The sequence below is a fragment of the Falco biarmicus genome, chromosome 6, assembly GCF_023638135.1.
Source record: "Falco biarmicus isolate bFalBia1 chromosome 6, bFalBia1.pri, whole genome shotgun sequence".
Lineage (NCBI taxonomy): Eukaryota > Metazoa > Chordata > Aves > Falconiformes > Falconidae > Falco > Falco biarmicus.
Genome location: NC_079293.1, coordinates 73,802,372 through 73,823,753, shown reverse-complemented (window position 1 = coordinate 73,823,753; position 21,382 = coordinate 73,802,372). Strand labels below are relative to the sequence as shown.

Sequence of the window (21,382 nt, the reverse complement as noted above, 5' to 3'; positions counted from 1 at the left end):
GATGCAGAGATGCACAGGAGGTCCCTCTTCAGCAATAGTCAAGTCAGGCTTCAATAACCATGTAGCAGAGGAAAATGGGCTTTTGTACTTCTAAAACTTTACAACCATTAAGTGCAACTGAACAATTAAACCCCAGCAGTAGTCACTATCAGAAGCAGATTACTCAGGTCCACGTGTCTTGGGGCTGCGTTCTACAGAGTGGGACATTTCCAAATATCTATCTACGAGGTCACTCCCACAAAATACCTGTACTAGCCACACAGGCAGCTGTAACACCTACCTGACAAGATGAGGGTTCATGAACTCTGTGCGGACAGACCCCAGGATGTCATTGCTTCCATATTCCACCAGTGTCAGCTCTCCAGCATTAAAGATCATGCAGACCTGATGAATGTGAGAGGGGAATATACTCTTACAGAAAAGCCAGGGTAAGTACACATACTTACCTACCAGTGAGGTGTGCAGAAAAGAACTCTGCTGCACACAAGTCTAAATTCAATCCCCCTGGGATGAGTAAGGAATTGTCCCTGGCTACCTGTTGTGACTGTCAGCTTTTCCTCAAGGCTGGGGATTTTAGTTCTGGGCCTGTCAGTCCTGTAACAGCCAAGCTGTCACCCTGAAAGCAGTATTCTGTACCTCTAACATCCTCTCTGGCTGTTGCTCTTTTACTACTCCTCTCTCCTACAAGGTTATGACTTGTATAACTTGACAGTCCACACACCAAGTTTGTTCTGTACCTGGCCTATGGAAAAGGCAAGTATGGGGAGGAAGCAGATCAGGATCTACATGGAGAGGGTAAGTCCAGGAAACTGCTGAGAAACAGGGTTTTCCAGAAGTGCAGTTGATGCTTTTTCTGTCAACATTCATGGGTAGTAGCATGTTGTCCCATCCAACTTACATTCTCATTGTCAAAGAAGAACTTCTCATTCCCTCCAGATCCTTGCCAGGCTACCTACAAAGCAATGGCATGGAGTGAGCAAATGCCAGGCTGACAGCTCCTGCAGGGAACCAGACTGCAGGCATTCAGGTCCACTGCCCAGCTCCCAACTCCCACAACAGATAGCAAGAATTATACTGCAGAAGGGATCACGTTCCAGCACTTCAGCTGTCAGCACTATTGTCTAGTCATTCCCAGCCTGCAAGTTCCTCATTTCCCTCTTCCTTTTTTAACCTCTGCTTCAGGCTCCTGTTTTCTTTGTGTAGTATTTTATTGCCTTCTGGACGAGAGGCCTTTATGTGACCAATGTACTCCCTCCAGCCTATTCTTTCACTAGCACTTCTTCACCTTCCTCAGATTAACTTTATTATAAAAAGAAGCCTCAACAGCCCCTTTGCCTCTATAAATTTTCTCTACAGAATCAGTGCCACCATCTGTAGGAGGCAAATTTCCCATGTAGCTGAAATCCTTCTTTTTTTGGGTCATGTTAGCAATATATTGATCAGTACAGTGCCAGTGGGGGAGCAACTGATACAGCATTTGTGAAGAGCACTGGATAACACAATAGTTACTGTAATGCCAATAGGCAAGTGGTCAGAGAGGCAGAAAACTGAAAGCTAAGGCTGCAGATGTCCTCTTCCCACCTTGAGCAAGAGCTCCAAGTCACTGCTTCAATAAAATTCCAGTGAGACAGCAAGATGTAAATAGATTACTCGCAACCCCATTCTTTATAAGAAGTGAGTATAGCTGTGCAACTGAAATAAAAACTCTGTGCAGTATGATGTAGAGAAACCTGGGACATGTAGTCTGGCCAGATTTTCAGTTGGGTTACCAAGTATCAGTATCCTCCAACTCAAATCTGTAGTCATGAGGTCGTGCTCCCAACCAGATTGATTATCACACCATTAGCCTGATAAAAAGTATATGATACCTGTGTGAAACAAAGCAAATACATCCTGAAGCCTATTTAATCTTTTTTTTATCAGACACTGACCTACTCCCCACTTTCTCCAGGCTTGGCACATAGGCTCAGCACTTTTGTGTGGACAGTTTTGTATGAATTGTTTGGTACCAGATATGACACTAGCATAAGCTGTGGTACTGCTGTTGTGAATGGAATTTGGGGTTTGGGGGGGGTGGTGGTTTGTTTTTTTTTAAATGCACTAAGATCCATACATTCACATCTGGAATGTACATATGTACAGCACCCAGTTTTGTGCCCCCCAGTACAACAAAGACATTGATAAACTGGAGCAAGTTCACTAGAATGCCATCAAGATGGCTGGGGATGAAGCACTTGCACTGCAAAGAGAGGTTGAAGGAATCTGGCATCTTTAGCCTGGAGAAGGCAAGGCTTAAGAGACCTCTAATAAAATGATGCCAGGCTTTTTTTGGCAGGTGCACAGTGAAAGGGTGAGAAATGGTCATAAATTAAAACAGAGATTACAATGAGACTTGGGAAAAAAGCTCTCCCCTGTGAGGACAGTAAAGCATTGGAACAGGAACCAAAGAAACTGGGATCTGAGCAATGACATCTGAATTTAATATTGACCTTCCTTTGGGTAGGAAGTTTGATAAGAGGCCTCACAAAGTCCCTTCCAACCTGAATTATTCTATGATTCTTTGAAAATAGACATATTGTTCCCATGCAGAAAACCTATCCTTTGAGTTACAAAGTTAAGCGTTTGACACTCAAGAAATGCCACAGATTTTCCAGTACCTCACTGAGCTTGTTGGAGCTGATGTCACCCAGCAATAACGTCTCTGAGGTATGGGCCACCAGATACCTGTCTTTTCCTAAGATCTTCACCTCGTCAATCTCATAACCATACTGGGATTTCAACACAACTCGAGTTCCTGTTGAGAGGTTCTTCACAATGACCTAGAGAAAGTGGGAAAAAGCAGTATGAGGCCAAGCACACAGGAAGAACACAGACTTCTTTGCCCCATGGAAGATTATGCAACAGAGGACTGGGTATTCAGATGTCCCTTCACCTCATTTCACTCTGCTTTTTAAAGAAACCTTAGCATTCCTTTTGTATGGGATGACAACTATTGTAGAAGTGTGGGATTCTCACTTCAGCCATTTAGAAGTTTCCAGACTAACTGGAGGACTACTTAGGCCCTGAGGATGAGCCACCCTCTGAGAGTCCTGCTCTCTCTCCACTGACTACAGAGGGGTGCCTAGACTGCTGGCTTACCATTACCACCTGATTTTGAGCAAGGTAACACTGGATGAAATTAAACCACTTAAAGAGCCTGCATTTGGCATAGAGGTACCCTACACAAATTCACAAGCTAGGAAATAAATTCCACTGTCTTTGTTCCTAGCCAATTTCCACCCAGCCTTGATCCTGTCTCTGGAATATCCCCTATGCCTTTTCTGACAAAGTGGCTATAAACAAACAGTAGGTGCAGAACTCCAAACATGTCTAGTTTTAGCAAACATCCTATTTTCATCAAGAGACTTTACCTCATTGGATATTCTCTTACCTGGCTTGGTCCCACATATGTAATTTCAAATTTATTTTTGTAAATGCTTCTGCGAAGGCAGCAGTCGAATTGTTCAACTCCTCCACACAGAGTGCCCTGAAGAAAAAAACATATTGCACACAGTCAGTGAATTCTGTTAAGGACAGATATTCCAGCCCCTACTTACATGATATGGATCAGAGGTGAGACAGAAATTCACAGGCCCTGGCTGCTCTGGGGAAGAAGGCTCAAGCCCCCAGATGCATGAGAACCAGTCCTATCTTAACTTTCTTGAGAGAACAGAAAGACTGAGAGATTCTCAGAGAAACAGAGAAACAGAGCTTACCAGACACTGGCATGTACACAGCAGAGGAAGAAGAGGGGCAGAGGGGTTAAAAATCACCTTTATCCTCATCTTCCCCACTATCTTTCTCAGTTTCCCACTTCTCCCTCTCCCAGTCTCCCAATGTCCTCCCTTCCAGCAGAATCCTTCCACGTTTATCTCTTTCTTTATAAAACCTCCATTCCTTTCACTGATCTCCTATCCCTTAGCCCTTTCCCCTTCTCTGCAAATGTTTGTTCACATTTCAATTAATTCTCTATCTGAAAAAATTTCAAGGATTCTTGATTGTTGAACATAGAAAGATGCAAAACCTATTAAAGTTGTAAATAGCAATCTTCCTAAATAATGTAAATGCTTTAAAGTTATTCAATTTAACACAGAAAGATTGGAAGAAAAATTCAAAAGGTTTTGAAGAATTATTTAACAGAGAAAGGCCGATCAACAGCTGAAAGTAGAAGACAACTCTGAACTGAAAACATAGCACACAAACATAGAGTCTAAATAACAGACTATTTTTTATACTGCTTCTCACCGGTGCTCAGAGGAAAGAATGCTCATGAGACTGCTCTAGAGAAGCTATGCTGACCTTATTATGCTTCTGTGAAAAAAGGAGGACTGCTGCTGCTAATGGGCCCTTACACAATCATCCATGGTATTTTACAGCTCCATACTCTGCACGCTGCATATCTGACTGCAGCAGTGTCCCTTGCACAAGGTCTCAGCCTAGGCACCTTGCATCACACAGCTAGGTGATGGTGTGACCACTCTCACAAGCCCTCCCTGCATCACACGACTTTGTTCTCAGGAGCACGCATAAGACCATCCCTGGTGTGTGACTCCTGGGCTGAGGGTTGCTGGCTGATGATACAAACCACACAGATGCGTGAACCATCCCTCTTCCACGCTAGAGCTGTGATGGTGTAGAGGTGAGCTATTTCTTTGGGTCTGCCTTCCTCCCAGGCACTGCGGCGCGGGCTCCAGTTTAAAACCCTTAACCTGTGAGCACAGATGAGAAAGCAGACAAGTAAAGAAATGTGTATGGTTGAAGAAGAAAGCACAACAGAGGGGAGACTTTACCATCAGGCACCATACCTATCATAGCTGCCAATCACAACAGACTGACCACCAGGACTGGCAGCTGCTGTGGTGAATTCCTTCTCTGATGAGTCCCGGCTATAGTCAAAGGTTTGAATCACATTGCCCTCCTTCCCATAAGCTACAATCTTCTTATCGCAACCTGCAGCCACAATGCTGTTGGAAGCCCAGGCGAGGGCATAAGGAGGACAGGGATGCGTCACCAACTTACCCTACAATAGACAGGAAAGAACATCCTGAAGACATGACCGGCTCTAGTCCCCAGCTGGTGTCTATATGCAACTGTCACAACAAGACCAGCATGAGCCCTTCTCTAAAGTCCAACTTCGCCTGCCTGCCCCAGGCTGTAGGAAGGTAGATAGAAACCTGAACTGAGAGATGTATCAACTATTCCACTCCCTGAACCAGGAGAGAAGATTCCTGATGCCAGTTAGAAGACCAGTACCATTGACTAGACTGGGATGCACTCTTAACATAGCAGAGTATACATGGGCCTTCAGCGTACCATGGTAGAGAGTAGACATGCTCAAACTGCTTCAGCTGGAGAGAAAAGATCTGACTGAGAATAGCATTCTCTTCACCACAGCCTGAAGCAGAGAGACTACTCTTTTTGGGGAGAAGTGGGAGGCTCAGGAGAAATGCTGGGTGCCTACAGTATCCTCTCCACAGTGTCTGAACTTGGGATTCAGGTTTAACTGGGATAGCTATGCATTGCTTAATGAGAAGACAACAGCAGCTGTTCCCTGGAACCCTTAGCTGTTCAAGCATCATTCTCCTGGACACTCTAAAATCAGATCTTTCCAGACACCTGAAAAGCCATATGTCTCATACACAAAAATATAACTTCCCCTCCTACCACCACACTCAGTGTATTTCAAAGCATCTAACTACTGTCCTGTCTTCATCAGCGCTCTGTAAAACCTACGCTAGCAAGCACAGACTGTAGCTCCTCTCCAGACTTGTACTCCCTCCATAGCCTGATCCCTTTCCAGAGCTCTTGAGCTGGGGACTGGGTTATACAAACAGGAATTGTGCTCGCTGAAGAAGGATTTTTGATACCTGTGATTCACCTGAGCCCTCATCATCAAAGAAGAAGCGCACTATGGTTCCATCTGCATGGCCAGACAGGATTCCCTTCCCTGACACACTGCAAAGAAACACAGAGAGGATGATGCAATATTACAGTAAGACTTGTACCTCTGTTTTCACATTTCTGCCCAAGGGAGCCAGTTCCAGAGTCGTCGTGGATGCTCTACATCAAAGGAACCTTCTCCAAAGACAAGCTGGGTGATGAACACAAGAATAGCTAGTACCTGTACTGGTGTCTGTAAAAACAAAGCTGACAAAAGTATGGAGAGTGGAGAGCAGCCAATCAAGTATCTTCACCATGTAAAATCACAATAGCCAACTTTCTGTATTACTAAACCACAGTGAGGCTAAGTAACCTTCAGTGCAATAATGACCGTGCACACAATTTCTTATAGCAAGCTATATCAAACAACCTTTCCACTGGAACTGTTCCAGAAGTGAGGCTGGATATTATAATGCCAGGAATCCCTAAAAGCAACACAAAATTTAGAGAAAAAAACATCTGGACAAACACTCCAGGCCTAAGTCCATTATTTGTAGCATTAATGTCTTGTGTACTTCTTGACACAAGCAGGGAGAAGAGAGCAAGGAAGAAGAAATAGGCCTAACGATGTGTCCAGAAAGAACATTTTTTCATGATGATTCAAGCACAAAATACACATTTTATGAACACTGTAACAATCCAGGAATCATACACCTGTACTCTAATGATTGCAGTCCCAGATTTGCCACTGATACCATAGCAATAACAGCATGAGCTGTGCTTAGAAATAAAAGAAGAAGGGAAGAGAGTGTGGGGGGAGGATTAGAGGAGAGGATGAGGAGGACAAAAAGGGGAAGAGGGGGGCAGGAAGAGATAGGAAGAGAGAGAGAGAGGAAACAGAAGCCTTCTGGAATAGAGGCAAAGGCAGACAGACTGGAGGAACTTCTCAGCAGTAGGAAGTCAGTGTCCTAGACTAGCTTTAGGTTTTTCTAATTTTTCTAGCACTCAAAAATCAGAATGACACCAATGACACCATTTAGTGAAAATCCCACTGCTAAGACCATGATGTATCTTAATTTTTTTAGATAAAGGTTACTAAAGTAGTTAAAATGAAATCTTAATTAAAATAATTTAAAATTGCACTTTATGATTATTTTCGTAATTATAGCCTTGCCACAGTTTTATCTCGCAGAGTATTTTTACATGATTTTTTTTAGCCCTTAAACTTGACAATGTTAGTAATTAGCTGGATGATGTTGATAAATTTAATCTTGATAAAGTCACAAATTCAAATAAATCCATGTATGTAAGTAATGTCATGGGGACTTGGATCCTGAAATGTGTTCGAAGGACAACCAAACTGTGTGGGCCAGTGTGGCTGGCACAGGCAGGTATCAGATTTTAGGGAGGAATTCCTTCTGGAAAGCACAGTATTATATTATCTTGACAAGGAACTGACAGCAGAAAGACACTATGGCAACCTCCCATACCGCCACCAGTTATGCCAGGGCCAAAAGCAGGTAGGAGACTGAGCCAAGGCAGTGTAGGCTAAAGCAATGCCATACTCACTTGGAAGTTAGCGAGACCACATAGGAATCTGTCCCATAAATGGTGGAAGACTTGTTGTTCTTTGTATTTGCTAAACGAACCTGAGAAAGAGAGCATGATCAATGTTGCTTCTGTCTGCAGAATGTGGATTTCCCCCAGCGTAACATCCCCAGAGGTCTCCCAGTCCATGACCAGTACAAGAAGTTACAGGAAGCCAATGGCTTTCTGGTAGGTTGGAGTAGCGGCAAAGTTGGAGTCACACTTCCACATTTCTAGAAAGGTCAGGAAAATGACCAAAAGATCCAGTAAAACCTTCAAGGGCTAACCGGGAACCAGACCCAGAAAATTCAAGTCAGGGCTGTAATCCCATTGCCGCTATTCTGTGCCCGGTGCCACAGAGGAATGGCTCCTATCCTACAGCCCAGGTGCTTGCAGGCCCTCACAGCCCCTGCATGGAAAAGAAGATCAGGCAAATAACAAGTTTCTCTACCTTTCCTTCGGCAAGGCCAAAGACAATGATGTTCTCTGCTGGCCACAACAAGCAGGTCACAGCACTCTGTCACGGAGGAGGCAAAAAGAGAGGTGAGAGATCTACCCTATCTAGCTTCTTGCCCCATTGCTACATAAGACAGCTCATGAACAATATGACCACTCAGACCAAGAAAAAGAAGAGATGCGGGCATCTGGACAGATCTCAAAAGTAGGATTAAGGTCCTCCATGCTGAAGCTTGAACTAGATAGTAGTGAGCTGGGGTAAAATAGCAGGCTCAGAAAGGCTAAAGCAGGGCATCGAAGTTATACCAGATGTCTTCACTTTGAATGCTCTTCTGAGAGGACTACTTATTGATCAGATGTATGGTTTTCCACATATTACTGTTGAATGTACAAAATCATGGCTGTTTTAAAAGACTTTTTGCAACAAGTATAAAACATAAAAATAATTCAACTCTTGCCAGCGTCTGTAATAGAGATGAGAATATTTGTACATTGAATCTTCATCTGATGAATCAGAAATAGTCTTTAATTTTTATTTATGAGCAAGGTGGTTATCAGATGCTACCAAGGTCAGGTAGAAACAGGTTCATTAAATCCAAACCAAAGGTATTCTTAAGGGTGGGCATCAGGATGAATAAAACTGATCATGAAACCCAAGTGTAAGACAGGGCCAAGAAAATTAACGAACCACTTCACATTTAAACTGAAGAATTTCAGTCAGTAAGAAGGCTGGTGTCTGACACTGTGCCACCAGCACTAGTCTCACTGGCTCATCTGTTCCACGTTAAGCATCTGACCCTGCTTTAGACATATATACACCCTCATTTATTCATCTCCCCTTCTATCCCCCACGCTTACCATCCACATCAGCAAACACAGATACAATCAGATACCAAACTGTCCTTGCATACCTTGGCTGCTCATAATTTCTGTGTCCAACCAATGACCTATTTTTTAATACACTTGTTTCTCAGTCATCTGTCTATTTCCCTCATCATCTGCCAGACCCTTATTTTCATTTCAACACAACCACAAGCCGCCCATTGACAGCTTAGAAACAAGCCTCACAAAGCAGTAACGTGCTCAGCTACTAGTGCAAAGAAATCAAACTTGCACATACTCATCCTGACCCTCTAGCAGGATGTCTTGCTTGTCAGCAGAGCAGGACAGTGTCACTGTATCCACAAGATGTGTACGAGTGCCCAGCAGGTTTTGCAAATGGCAGGAGAGGGAAAGGACTTGACAAATGATCTCTCATACTGACTGAACACACCAAAAATTTGTAAATAACAATATTTAGCTACAGGAGAAAATTGGACACAGAGGTCAAAACCCACATATACAGTATCAGAAAAAATAAAGGATTTATTATGATAGAAATGGTAGAAAAGGCGTGGGAAAAATGAGGAATGAGAGAAAAGAGAAATGAACCGCCACATTAAAAATACAAAGAATGGTACACATGCTGTGCACAGCACCTAAGCTTGTGAGAGGCAAGCAGCCTCCCACCAGGCCATTAGCCAGGCTGCTGCAGCAAAGCAGAGCCAGAGGGGCAGGAAGCTAGTCCTGCCTGCAGGCAGGACTCTCCATGAGGCTACAGTTACCCACACCTGGGATAACCACAGTGTTCAGGAAAGGGATAAGTGGACACCAAGCCCCTCTTGCTCTCTCTCCCTCACGACACTCTATTCCAGTGTCATGACGACTCAGCACACCAGCTCAACCACAAAGGCTGACGAACAGCTTTCTTCACTATCACCAGAGCAATAGTTACATGGGTTCCCCTCCTGCAGCCAGGAGGGAGTGTTCAGAAAGGCCAGAGGGCCCTCCTAAGCAGCCCTAAGAGCAGTCACAGTGGTGGGCCACAACGCAACCCTGAGGAGCAGACTTTCAATCCAGAGGCAGAAGCTGCCCTTCACCTGAGAGGCAGCTTGAGAAAGCCTGACACAGAATCTCTAGCAACTCCATCAGAGGCAGCTCTGCCTGCGTCTTCTGGGGATTTGGCCCAGGAGGATGATTCCTCCTAACTGGTACTGGCTACTTCAGGGGCCAAACGAGCAGAGAACTTTGCTAGAGACACAGAGAAAGTGGGGGTCACAGTGTGATGGCAACTGGCTGCAAAGCCTAGGGCGGCTGCTGGACATTTGCTTCTGAAAGTAGAAGACATAGTCAGTATGCTGCATTTTCACATATGGATGGCTTTCTGTGCAAGGAATTTATAACACCTTTGCCTTTTCCAGATACTCACATCACCCTCAGGACAATCCTTGCCACAGACCTACTGAGTAGACTGCTCTCTGACACGTGCAGGCAGAGCCAAAGCAACAGAACACAAAGGCAGCCAAGGAGATAATCTAACTGAAACTACAAACCTGAGGCCTTTGAACATGTGAAAAGTGTGCAGTTTGACTGAATTCTGCACACTTCACATTGTGGCTAATAAGGAAACTTGGGGCTTAGACATGCCAACCTGTGACAAATAGCTGGGCTCAGAGTCTCTCCTCCTTTTTCCCGTTCAACTCCCTTAAGTCTACTGATGCCTAAAGTAGTCCCCAAAGTTTTTTAATTGACTGCATTGATCATTCAATGATTAATTGCTGTGTTACGAGGCCTCTGAAGCTCGGTGAGTCATGCATGCCTCAAAATTTAGAGATGATCTCAGGATCTACCTGCACCTTTTGGAGATCAAGTACCACTGACAGTTTGGCCAAGTACACCCGTGAGCATCAGCAGAGACACCTCTAATTGTCTTAATCCTACACATGCTGGAAAAAATGGGAGTTGAACAAGGGTCTGGGTCTCACCGTTTGGATGAACTTGTTGCATATCACCTTCTTGTCACCCCTGCAGGAAAAGGTAGACAAAAATGACTATCAGTGAAGCTAGTAATACTGCCTGTTTGAGTTACCCTACTGTTTGTACTCAGCCTGGTTCAGTATTGCCTAACACAGGCCATTTAAGCTTTGCACACTGGTTGTCTTATCACAAGCCAATTTTAGATAGATAATTAAAAAAAACCAAAAACCCCCCAAAAGCAAATTCTGAGCTTCCCAAATTCTGGTGGCCTGCCCTCCCGAGCACCTTCAGCACGGCACATGCCAGCAACGTGTGCGGCAGGTGTGTGCCACCATTCCACACCCAGGGAACAGGGGACAGCAGTACCGGCCTCATGGCTCCGGCTCCATGGGAGCCCAGCTGGTGCACCCTGGCACAGGGCTCCATGAGGGCTGCCATCGAAGCCAGGCAAGAGTCCCGGCGTGTGAAGGGCCAAGCCGGGCCAGCGATGGGGTGGCATCGATGCCCCCTTGGAAAGCACGGTGCCAGGGCTGGCCACTGCCACGCTCACCACTCCTCGCCGATCCTGTAGACGTAGACGATGTTGTCGGTCTGGCCAATGGCGATTTTGGTGGAGTCCGGGGAGAAGGCCATGCCTCTGACCGCGTAGCTTTTCCGGCCGTACTGCGGGGAGGACGTGGGGTGAGCGGCCCCCAGCGCCCCTGCCCGGCCCCCAGCGCCCCTCACCCGGCTCCGGCCCGGCCCCGGCGCAGCAGGCCCCGCCGGCGGCCACCCTTACCCGGGCCCTCACCTTGGCGTCAGCGGGCTTAGTGGAGAACTTGTCGCGCCTCTCGCCCTGCTCGTCGTACAGCAGCACCACCCGCTCCGCTGTGCAGACAGCGAACCGGGCGCTGCTGGCCGACCAGGCCATGCAGGTCACCCGCGCCGTCCCGTCCTGCGGGGCACACGCAGCCTCAGCACCGCCGCTCCCCCCGGCCCGGCCCGGCCCGCTGCCCCCCGCCCGGCCCTGCCCCATCCCACCCCACCTGCGGGGCCTGCAGGGTCCGCACATGCCGCAGCCGCATCGCGCCGAGTACCGGCACCGGGATGGGTCCGTGCCGCCGCCGCCGCCGGGCCCGCCGCGTTCCGCCCCCCGTTGCCACGGCAACCCGGCGCCTCCGCCGCTACTGACGTCAGCGCGCCGGGCGCAGCCGGGACACCCCCCCGTCTCCCCCCCCCCAGTGCCGGTACCGGTACCGGCAGGGCTCGGGCTCGGCTCTGCCATGGAGGCGCTGCGGGCGGCGGGGCGCGCCGTGCTGCGGAGCCCGCGCCTCGCCCGGCACGGCCTGGGGCTCCGCCGGCGGCGCAGTGAGTGCAGGCCGCGGGGCCGGGGGGCGGGCGGGGGCCGCGGGATCGGGGCCGGGCTCGGGCTCCCCTGAGCCGCGTCGCTCCGGGCAGGGATCCGCGTCTCGGTCGGGGAGGGCCCGGGGGGCGGCTGCTGCCCGCCGTGGGGAGCGGTGCTCGCGGGGCGCGGCTGTGGCCGTGGGGCCGCGGGGCGAGACGGGCTGGCGGGGGGCCCGGGCGGCGGGCCGTGGGGCAGGCCGTGGCACTGGCCATGGGCAGGCCGCGGGCTGGCAGGCCAGGCTGTGGGGCAGGCCGCAGAGAGGCCGTGGGACTACAGGCCGAGGTGGGCAGCAGCGCACAGGCCGCTTGCCTGGCGCTCCCCCGGCTGCCAGCCTCTTGCCCCGCTATTGAACTGAGGCCACAGACGCCAGCGGGCCGAGGCCTTGGGTGGCTGCGAAGGGCAGTGCCAGCGGTGCCACGGAGCACGCTGTGCCTCATCCCTGGGCACCCTCCCCAGCCTGCGCGGGCCCTGGCCTCCCCGAGGCACTGCATCTGGGCCTGGGCAGGTGTGGGCGTGCACGCAGTGAGTGTGGCAGGCCCACTGGCTGACTGCCACTGGCTGTGGCACAGCCGGATCTGTGATGGACCCCACAGACAGTGCGGGAGCTCTGTGAAGCCGGAGGGCTGTGCCTGGGCTTTCGCAGTCGCGGCTGCCCGAAAGCTTTGTTGGAGCAGGAGAGCTGCTCTGGCAGCCCTGGCACGAGTGGGCTGCTCTCAGAGCTGGGAGCTGGACAGTGCCCCTCTACCCTGGGTAGAGGTCCCTGACACCTGTATGGGACCAGATGCATTCCCCGGTAGTTGTGATTTCTGCAGGAGTATGCTGTGCGAATAAGGTCTCCTGATTTCCCTGTGGGTTCAGCTTATTCCAGTTATGAGTCGGAGCCTTCTGCAAGTGTGCCAGTAATGTTCAGGGAGCTAATCCCAGGAAAGAGATAAAAAATAACCCTGAAAAGTAGTATCTTAGTGTGAACAGTAGATACCTAGGCAATTCCCAGGGAAGTGTACAAACGTGGTATTTGCAGCAGAGCGTGTAACTTCTGTGTTCCTGTTCCTTCCCTCTGTGAACTGCATCCCCAAGGAGAGAGAGCCTGACTTTCTGTGTCTTAGCCCTTCTGCATATCTCCTCTCTCACCATCCCTGTACTCTTTGGGATCTGAGGAAAGTAAATGTGTACTAATACCTGCTTCAGCTCTCCTTGAAAATTAGCACCAGGAAGTCCTTGGCACAAGAGGATTGTTCTTTGTGTGTGGCATACTAGTCTGATAACTAAAGCTTTTGCCTTCAATGAGGGCGAGCTTTCTGCTGAAGCCAATGGCTTTGTCTTGTGGGAGCAGACGTCAAATGGATGCTTCTGCAGTGCTTGCTTTGTGTGTCCTCTGCCAACAGCAGTGTCAGGACCAATTGTAGGGCCAGGGCTCCTTCTCCCACCAGCACATTTGCTGTGTGGCAGAACATGCTGGTGAAACAGACTGGTTTCTGAAGGAAGCTGGAGATGCAGAGGACTGTCCCTAGGGAACCTTTCTGAGTGAACAGACACTGCCCATTTGTGTGTGGGTTTTTTTGCATTCCCCCACCACCACCACTTGACTGCAACAGGGGTTTGAAAAGAGAGGACATGAGAAATGAGCCAGTGCCTCTTTAATTCTGTGACCTGCAAAGTAATGCACATGGGAGCTCTCTTCCCTCTGCTTGTTGGCGTTCATCCATAAAACATGTTTCCTGGAAGCTAGTTTGCATCCTTGAACCACCAGCCTGAGCTCTTCCTAAACACAGAATCTTTGTGGAGCAGTTGCTTCCCAGTCACCTCAGTTTGGATTGTCAGTGCTGGATGACCTACCCTTTCCCTGGCAGCCTGTTGCTGCACATGATAGCTACCAGAGGGTTTGGCTTTGGTCGCTTTGGACAACTTGGGGATTTTGATCTGACAGAGTGTGGCAGCAAATGCTGCTGTTCGTGAGGTGTGCAGCTTAGATGGGTGAGATGAATACAGTACAGAGAACATCCTGCTGGTAATAACATAGGTGAGACCCAGGAGCGCAAGGTTTCCGCAGATAGCTGTGTACGCTGCAGCATTTGAGGCCCTGTGCAGATAAGCAGGAGCTTACTATCTATGCTGACAGAGCCTGTACCTCTAGGGATGGAGGACTAAAGCTTTGAGGGTGAACTGTCCTCCTGTTCCTCTTCCAAGGAAGTCACAGAGCCAGGAGGGTGCTGAGCTCAGTGCAGGCAGCAGTGTTGCTGCTGGGAGCAGTGAAACTGCAATGAGGTGGGGTGGCTGTGCTGGGATTAGCCCTTTTGCCGCTGGCTTCTAAGATATTTTGTCTTTGCAGAGCTTCCTGAGAGCTGGGCTGACATGCAGGAGCCACTGCTTGAGGGGATGTGCTTCACACTGAAGTATCTAGGCATGACACTGGTAGAAAAACCCAAAGGAGAAGACATGGCTGCTGCTGCCATCCGCAGGATCGTGGCCACGGTGAGAGCTGGCCCAGGGGCCCTGCTGTGCTGGAGTGGAGAAGAGCCAAGTCAGAGCCCAGACCCTGGACTCCGCGAAGTGTCCCATGTCCCAGCCTGGAACCCCAGTGAGGGACTGTGCTGTTCCCAGGAGGAGGGTGGCATGCAAGAGGCTGGCTGGTCTCTGCCTGTGTGCAGTGGAGGAAGCTGTCTTCCTGCAGGACAGCTGCCGCTGCCTGCTTTCACACCAGGAACATGGCTAGGAGCAGAGCTATGCCTGTCACAGCATGGAGAGGAGGGTGAAGTACTGGGGGCGGTGGGGTCTGTCCCTCTGTCTGGGAGGTGTGAATGGATTCCAGAGGTGTTCCATGCAGGGCATGCCTGAGCTCCAGGCTCTCCTTTCCCATCCCTATAGCAGGAGCCTTTGCAGCAAGGGTCCAAGTGGGTGACACTCCCTACGGTTTGGGGGACTCCTGCCAGTGAGGGGGGGCTGAAGACCCTTGCCAGATTTGCAGAGGTGTCTGGTTCTCCCCACTGCCAGGCACGGGTGGGAGCTCGCAAGTTCCAGAAGGTGATTCTGACGGTGTCTCCGAGGGGCATCTCGCTGCAGGATGCAGACACAAAGGAGATGGTTGAGAACATCTCCATCTACAGGTGGGCATGGCGTGTGGAAGGCCTGGGTGTTCCCCAGCAGCCAGCTGGTGACTGATGGTATCTTGAGCAGCCAGGGAGGGCTGGGCCTTCTGTTAGTGGTACCTTCAATCTTAGGTCTTCCTTTGGCTCCCTGAGGCATGTGCCTTCTCCTTGCTGTGCTCCACAGCACTGCCTGGGGCTGAAGGCAGGTAGGGTGCTGGGCAGCCTTGAGTTCTGGGACAGTCCATCTATCTTTTTCCTGGGCCCTGCTTGTCTCTTCTGGCATTCAAGCAGGATGAGGAGGCTGATGGTTGGAACACCCCACAGTTGGGGCAGGACTGCATGTCTGTCTCTCTGTGCTGACACAGGACCACCCTTCTGGCTGCAACGGCACGAGGGTGCCATGTACTGCAGCTTGGGCTGGCTAAAGGCAGTTGCTGTCAGAGCTGATGTGTTGGGTTTTTTACTGTTGCCAGCTGTGCTTTGGCTGGAGTGGGTGTCTGCATGCGCCAGGTGTGAGGGGAGTGTGGCTGCAGGCTGGTGGCTAGATGGGAAGCAGAGACAGGACATCTCTTCGGTGCAGAATTTGGGTATTGGCACCAGAGCAGATGTGCAAGCAGACCATCCTACTGCATGGCCTCCAGTCGTGTCCTTGGAGGCAATCACCCACCCTTCAATGCTCCTTTTGTCTCAGTTTTTGAGTTCATACGTGGGGTTGAACTGGGCATCAGAGGACAGAGGAGCACGCTGGGGCAGTGCAGGAGGGAATGCCTGTGGATGCATCCATCTCTTACTAGCTGTAGGTTCCAGGCAGCCTCTGGCCTTTGCTGGGGTTTGGGCTGCCTGATCATCTGGGGCAGATGAAAGCCTCGGTCTGTCAGCACTGCTTGTTGCATGTGCTGGGAGCACAGCAGAAGGCCTGTGCTGGAGTCCCTTGCTGCCCTGAGCAGCTCCTCTCTGCCTGCAGGATCTCCTACTGCACAACAGACAAGCTGCAGAACAAAGTCTTCGCTTATGTCGCCCAGAGCCAGGAGAGTGGGGCACTGGAGTGCCATGCCTTCCTCTCGCCCAAGAAGAAGATCGTAAGCACTACCCTTCTGCTCTTGGCTCCATGAGGTAAGGGTGGGAGCGAGGGTCTTCCTTCTCCCCCTTTTTAGAGAGAGAAGGCCCTTACCTCTGTGCACCTCATCTGGAAATGGAGCCAGGGAACATGTGTGCTCACACACTGCAGAGGCAGATGGTGAGGAAAAGGAGATTCTTCTGTCCTAGCTCCTCTGGGATCTCCTCTCAGTGATAGCTGGCCCACATGGGTAGACAGACACAGCCTTGAGCTCTGGCCTTCTCTGTGTCTGCCCTGCAGAGAAAGGTAGTGAGGGAAGGCCTGGGGGCACTTGTATTTCATGGCAGTGAGCTTGAAGGCCCATGGAAGCAGATGTTTCCTCTCTTGTACACAGGCCCAGGCTGTGACTCTGACTGTGGCCCAAGCCTTTCAGATGGCACTGGATCTCTGGGAAGCAGCACATGCAGGTAGGAGGAATTTCTCAGACACGTCCCTCTGGTTAGCCCTGGGGTTGGGGTCTCCAGTCTGGGACCATGTCTAGGGCTCTGTGGAGGAGACATGGCTTGCTGCCTGGCTGGTGAAGCATACCAGGCAGGGAGAGAGTTGTCCCTGCTGTTGTGTTCTCTGCCACTGCCCCACACGGGGAGCTTGCTCTGTCTCTGGCTGGGGTGGGGTGGGGGATGTCCCTGCTGTCTACACTGAACTCTCCTGCATTGCTGAGCCGTAGCACAGCTCAGGGTCCTGTGGCTCCTGCCCTGAGCAGTGATCTCTCACCGTTGTTTGCAGGGGGTATCTGTCCCTAGCGCACAGTCCTGCCCGTACATCCCCTGCTGGGCCTTCTGCAGGTTGCAGGCACTAACACTGCTGCTTTTGCCCTGTCCCAGGCTCTAGGCAGGAACAGCCCCTTCACCCTTCATGTGTCTTGGAGAGCAGTGAGCCCGGCAGACCAAGTGAGCCAGCCCCCCCGGGGAGCCCTCCCTTCAGACACCAGTTTGGGGTACAGTATGTGCAAGCCTGGCCCATGCCCAGGGCTGTCTCACATCAGGGCAGGAAAAGAGTAACCCTTATGCAGCTCCCTCCTTCTGGCCTGCCAGGACCCTGTCGATACCTGCTCAGCCTCCCTTGCACTTGGTGGCCTGATGTGAAAAAGGGCACTGTGCTCTGTCTGGCTCACAAGGCAGGTGCGGTTCCTCAGGTGATCTTTGCTCCAGGAGCTCTCCTATCAGGCTCAGCATTGCTGCAGCTCTCAGCCCTGCTCTGCCGGCACTGTCAAAGAGGGAGCTGGGACTGGCTCTGCACACTTGGTGCCGTGGCTAGGGGTGAGACGCTGTCTCTGAAGGAGAGGACCCTTTGGTTGTCGTCTTGCCAGCCTGAGCTAAGGCTCAGCCCTGTCCATCTGCACTACACCTACTGCATGGCCAGGGCCAGTCAGAGCATTGCCAGTGTTGCCGGTCTCACTGTGTCCCTGCCCAGGAGCCTCTGGATGCTTGGTCCTTGGCCTCATGCTTCCAGTGCTGGCCCAGCCTGACAGTGCTTAGGGTCACGCTTGCTTGCAGCCTGCTCCTGGGTGCTCCTCTGCCTGGCCCTCCAGCTGCAAGATGCACTTACCTGACTCCTGTTTCTGGGCACAGGTGTGCTGTGTGCAGCAGCTGTCTCTGCTTGTTCCCTGCTCACAGCCCGTTTGGTGCTCTGTTGGCTGGAGGGGGTGTGAGAATAGCCGTGCTCTGTCTCCCCTTGGTGTGGCTGCGTGCCTGAGCCCTGAAGATTTCAGCAGCCCAGTGCTGCAGGTGCCACCTTTCCCCCTACTGCCTGTAGGCACCCTTTGTCTATGCCATGCCTGGTGGGTGACTGTGTCTTCTGAAGGGACCAGGGACTGCCCTGCTGCTCCAGAACAGGCTCTGGGCTGCCCAGCCTTGCTCCTGGCAGAGACTTGCCAGGCAGTGAGGTGTCATGGTGGTTTTTTTTTCTTTTTGGTTTGGTTTTGTTTTGTTTGTTTACCAGGAGGAGGAAGAGGAGGAGGAAGATGATAACATCACTGAAACCTTATCTGGGTAGGTGATGAACTGCTGGTTGTGTTGAGGGATCCCTCTGACAAACCTTGTTTTGTTTCCTTCTCTGCACCCGGTGCAAGCGGAACTGCTGGTGCCAGGGGTGTGGTGGGGGTGTGGTGGGAGTGTGGAGGAGATCTGCATGGCAGCACGTGGGAGCCTCCTGCTACTTTCTCTGCCTCTGTGCCTGAGAGGTTGAGTGAACAGGGAGCTGAGCTGTGGAGGGGCAGATACTGCAGTTCAGCTTTTGCAGTGGGGCTGTGAGGGGCAGATGATGACCCTCAGGATGTGTCCAGAGATGTTACTTGTTCTGTTTCCGCCACTGTGCTGAGGCCAGCCTATCCATGTATGGTTCTCAGGTGGGACTCAGAGTTGTCCCTCTCCTCTCACTGATTTCCCTGGGGCTGGGGCCAGGTTGGAATCCTGGTCATGCTGACTTCTGCGTGGACTAGGGCCTCGGGCTGAGCTTGCTGGTGTCTCTCCTGTGCTTTGGAGGAGCTGATGGTACCAGTCCAGCAGTGGAGGATCAACCTGTAGGTCTTTGCAGAAGTGCCTGTGGTGGTGGTTGCAAGAGGCCTGTTCCATTGTGGCTGTTCTCTGTGTACCTGGCAGCTGGCACCTGGCTGGGGTCTGTCAGCACCGCAGGGCTGAGCCTGGTCTGAGCTGGTGTCAGCCAGGAAACAGTGTGTGCACAGACTAGAGCTATGTGTGTGGCCCTGCGAAGTGGCAGCCCTTTGTGCCTGGAGGCTCCTGATGGGAAGGAGATGTGGCTTTGCAGTCTCAGGAAAGGCTGGCCTGGGTTTGGTAGCAAGCGGACTAGGGAATTCTGCACTTTTGAGTGCCTGATAGTGCTGTGCTGTGCCTGTGTTGTCAGGGTTATGAGCATGCTGTGTCTCTTAGCAGGGCTTGCTTGGGGTATGATGGGTGCTCTGTTCTCTTCCAAAGCAGCATGGAGGAGCTGGGGAAGGGATCCCACAGCCCAACAGGTAAGTTCCTTCCTTCAGTGCTGTTTTACCACATCCCCCAGCATGTCCTCTGCAGGAAGAGGGGGTTGATGGATCACCTGGGAAGGTCTGCTTCCCCTCCCAGGCTGTGCTGGATTCCCAACTGCACGCCTCGTAAACCAGGTCTCCCTCTTGCTTTTCAGAGTCAGCACCTCTTGTGCCCCGAGCAAGCTCTCCTACTGCACAGCTACTGTGCTACCGCCTGGGGCAACCCCCAGACAGCTGGAAGGGGCTAGGAGGGGTTGGAGACCTCCCCACTGCTGGCCCCAGGACTGCTGGCCCCAAGACTCCCCTGGGCTAAGCCAAATCTCTGCAACAATGGACCAGCCACTCAGGATTCACCCTGTGCCTGCACCCAGGCCAGACAGTGCCTGCCCCTGCCTCCGGCACTTCATTCCAGGGATGGGGTCTGCTGGCACCGCTGCCACGAAGTGCACAGACTGCGACACCTGCTCCTTGTCCTGCTCTTTGCCTGCATGAACCGCCTCAAGCTGCAGCTGCTCCCAGCTAGGGCTGGTGGACCAGTGCTCCTTGCTCCGCCCGCTCCCAGTGCATGCAGAGCCACCCCAAGTGCTCTGAGCCTGCAGGGTGCAGCCAGTGCACCTCAGATCGCGCTGCATCTGACCTGTCTCACTTGTTTCTCCTGCTTTGCTCATGGTGGCAGCTGTGGGGACCTGAAGAGGCTGAGCAGCCCCCTGGAGATGGTGGAGGACTTGCTCAGCACATGTGACTCTCAGGGAGCAATAGCTCTTGGCTTGGAGGAGTGAGAAAGGCCTTGCCCCTGTGTTTCAGTCCCACACTCACATAAGTGAAATGAGCTGGTTTTTAAGGGAAAGCTCTGTCTTTACAGGGAAATAAACCAATTTTTGGTTTGTTTTTTTGTTTGTTTTTTTTTTTTACTGTTGTCATTTGTGTTTGAGTGCTGGATGGGGTGCCTTCCACAAGCATGTGAAGTACTGTGTCTCTGCTGCACTGCCTGCTGTGAGGCTTCCTCACCTGTGTTGAGCGCCTGGGCTGGGGCCTGAGCTCATGGAGCCTGCAGCTGCCCTGGAGCTCCCACGTCTTCCTCAGCTGCCGGCCCCGAGGGAGCTGTTCCCCCTGTGCTGAGGGCTGCCAGGACCCAGGGTGCTCCTTATCTGGGCTGTGGGGGAGCTGGTCCAAGCTGTGCTGGACTGGTGTGTCTTGGGCACCTATGACTGTCGTTGGCACTGGCAAGAGCTGACTGTGCCAAGGCCAGGGAGGACACAATCCCCCTGAATGCCTGCTCTGCTCTGGGGTGCCTTTGCCCTGCTGCATGCCTGGCTGTGGTCTGGAGCCGTGGGCAAGCTGTGCACTTGGTTTCCTTCCCCAGATAAAGCTGGAGAGGCTGCAGCAAGCAGGATGTTTGGTTTCGCTGGCAAGTAACAGTTTGCAGCTGCTTTCTGGCTGAGGACGTTGCTGCTGGGTTGCTGTTGTTGCAGCACATCTTCCCCTTCTGAGGCTGGTGACACTGACAGCCCTGGCTGAGCAGTATTTGCTGGGTGCAACCTGGGGCAGCAGAGCTGGTGTCGCAGCGAGTGCCATAGGCAGGTGCCATGGGGAAGGCTTGCAGAGGCTTGGGTCCCTGCAGGTCATTGAAGAGCTGCATGCTTTCTCACTTGTGGTCTTACATGTTGAGGTCGTGGTCTCATGCCTTTCCTCCCACAGCTAAGACCACAGAGCAACCTGTAGGTGTTACTGGGGTGATGAGGGTGAGCAGGTCATTGTCAGGTCCTTGGCTTCTGGTGCCGAGGGATGGCCCAGCTGTTGGTGGGGTGAGTTTAACAGCCCATAATGTGGCTTCCTGCATGGGACCAGGATGCTGGGCATCTACACTGTTCTGCACGTAGTGCTGAGGGGTGCACAGCACTGCTGCTGATGCTGGCATGTGCTGATTGCTCCACTCGCCCTTTCCTCTTGTCCTGTGAATAATTGTTCACCATCTCCTGCTGCTGTGGAGGGCAGTGGGCTCTACAATGCTGCCTGGCAGCTGTCACATCTCCAGACAGAAGTGCTCCAAGCCATTT

General features: G+C 51.5%; 2 protein-coding genes across 10 annotated transcripts in view; one reads left to right on the top strand and one right to left on the bottom strand.

The window, feature by feature from the left end:
- IFT172 (intraflagellar transport 172) overlaps positions 1–11,885 on the bottom strand; it is a 38,451-nt gene extending 26,566 nt beyond the window's left edge. For both annotated transcript variants that reach the window (XM_056344016.1, XM_056344017.1), the window contains exons 1-13: positions 11,784–11,885; positions 11,549–11,692; positions 11,309–11,421; positions 10,767–10,806; positions 7,958–8,023; positions 7,489–7,568; positions 5,907–5,994; positions 4,845–5,059; positions 4,625–4,748; positions 3,431–3,526; positions 2,658–2,819; positions 899–952; positions 281–384 (exon numbers count right to left, since the gene is read on the bottom strand). In XM_056344016.1, coding sequence (XP_056199991.1) covers positions 281–384; positions 899–952; positions 2,658–2,819; positions 3,431–3,526; positions 4,625–4,748; positions 4,845–5,059; positions 5,907–5,994; positions 7,489–7,568; positions 7,958–8,023; positions 10,767–10,806; positions 11,309–11,421; positions 11,549–11,692; positions 11,784–11,822 — 1,325 coding nt within the window. In that variant the 5' untranslated portion in view covers positions 11,823–11,885. The remainder of the gene's footprint in view (positions 1–280; positions 385–898; positions 953–2,657; positions 2,820–3,430; positions 3,527–4,624; positions 4,749–4,844; positions 5,060–5,906; positions 5,995–7,488; positions 7,569–7,957; positions 8,024–10,766; positions 10,807–11,308; positions 11,422–11,548; positions 11,693–11,783) is intronic.
- Positions 11,797–20,215, top strand: LOC130151574 (low density lipoprotein receptor adapter protein 1-like). Of its 8 annotated transcripts, none has more exons than XM_056344021.1 (9): positions 11,797–12,105; positions 14,472–14,614; positions 15,134–15,246; positions 16,193–16,307; positions 16,680–16,752; positions 17,170–17,282; positions 18,287–18,336; positions 19,282–19,319; positions 19,481–20,215. In XM_056344021.1, exons 1-9 carry the CDS (start codon positions 11,808–11,810, stop codon positions 19,636–19,638), a joined length of 1,101 nt encoding a protein of 366 aa, XP_056199996.1. In that variant the 5' UTR covers positions 11,797–11,807; the 3' UTR covers positions 19,639–20,215. The 8 variants fall into 8 exon arrangements, 4 of the variants coding, with proteins under 4 accessions (XP_056199996.1, XP_056199995.1, XP_056199994.1 ...); XM_056344020.1 differs by having other exon boundaries at positions 19,279–19,319; XM_056344019.1 differs by having other exon boundaries at positions 19,237–19,319.
- Positions 20,216–21,382: the final 1,167 nt, after the last annotated feature.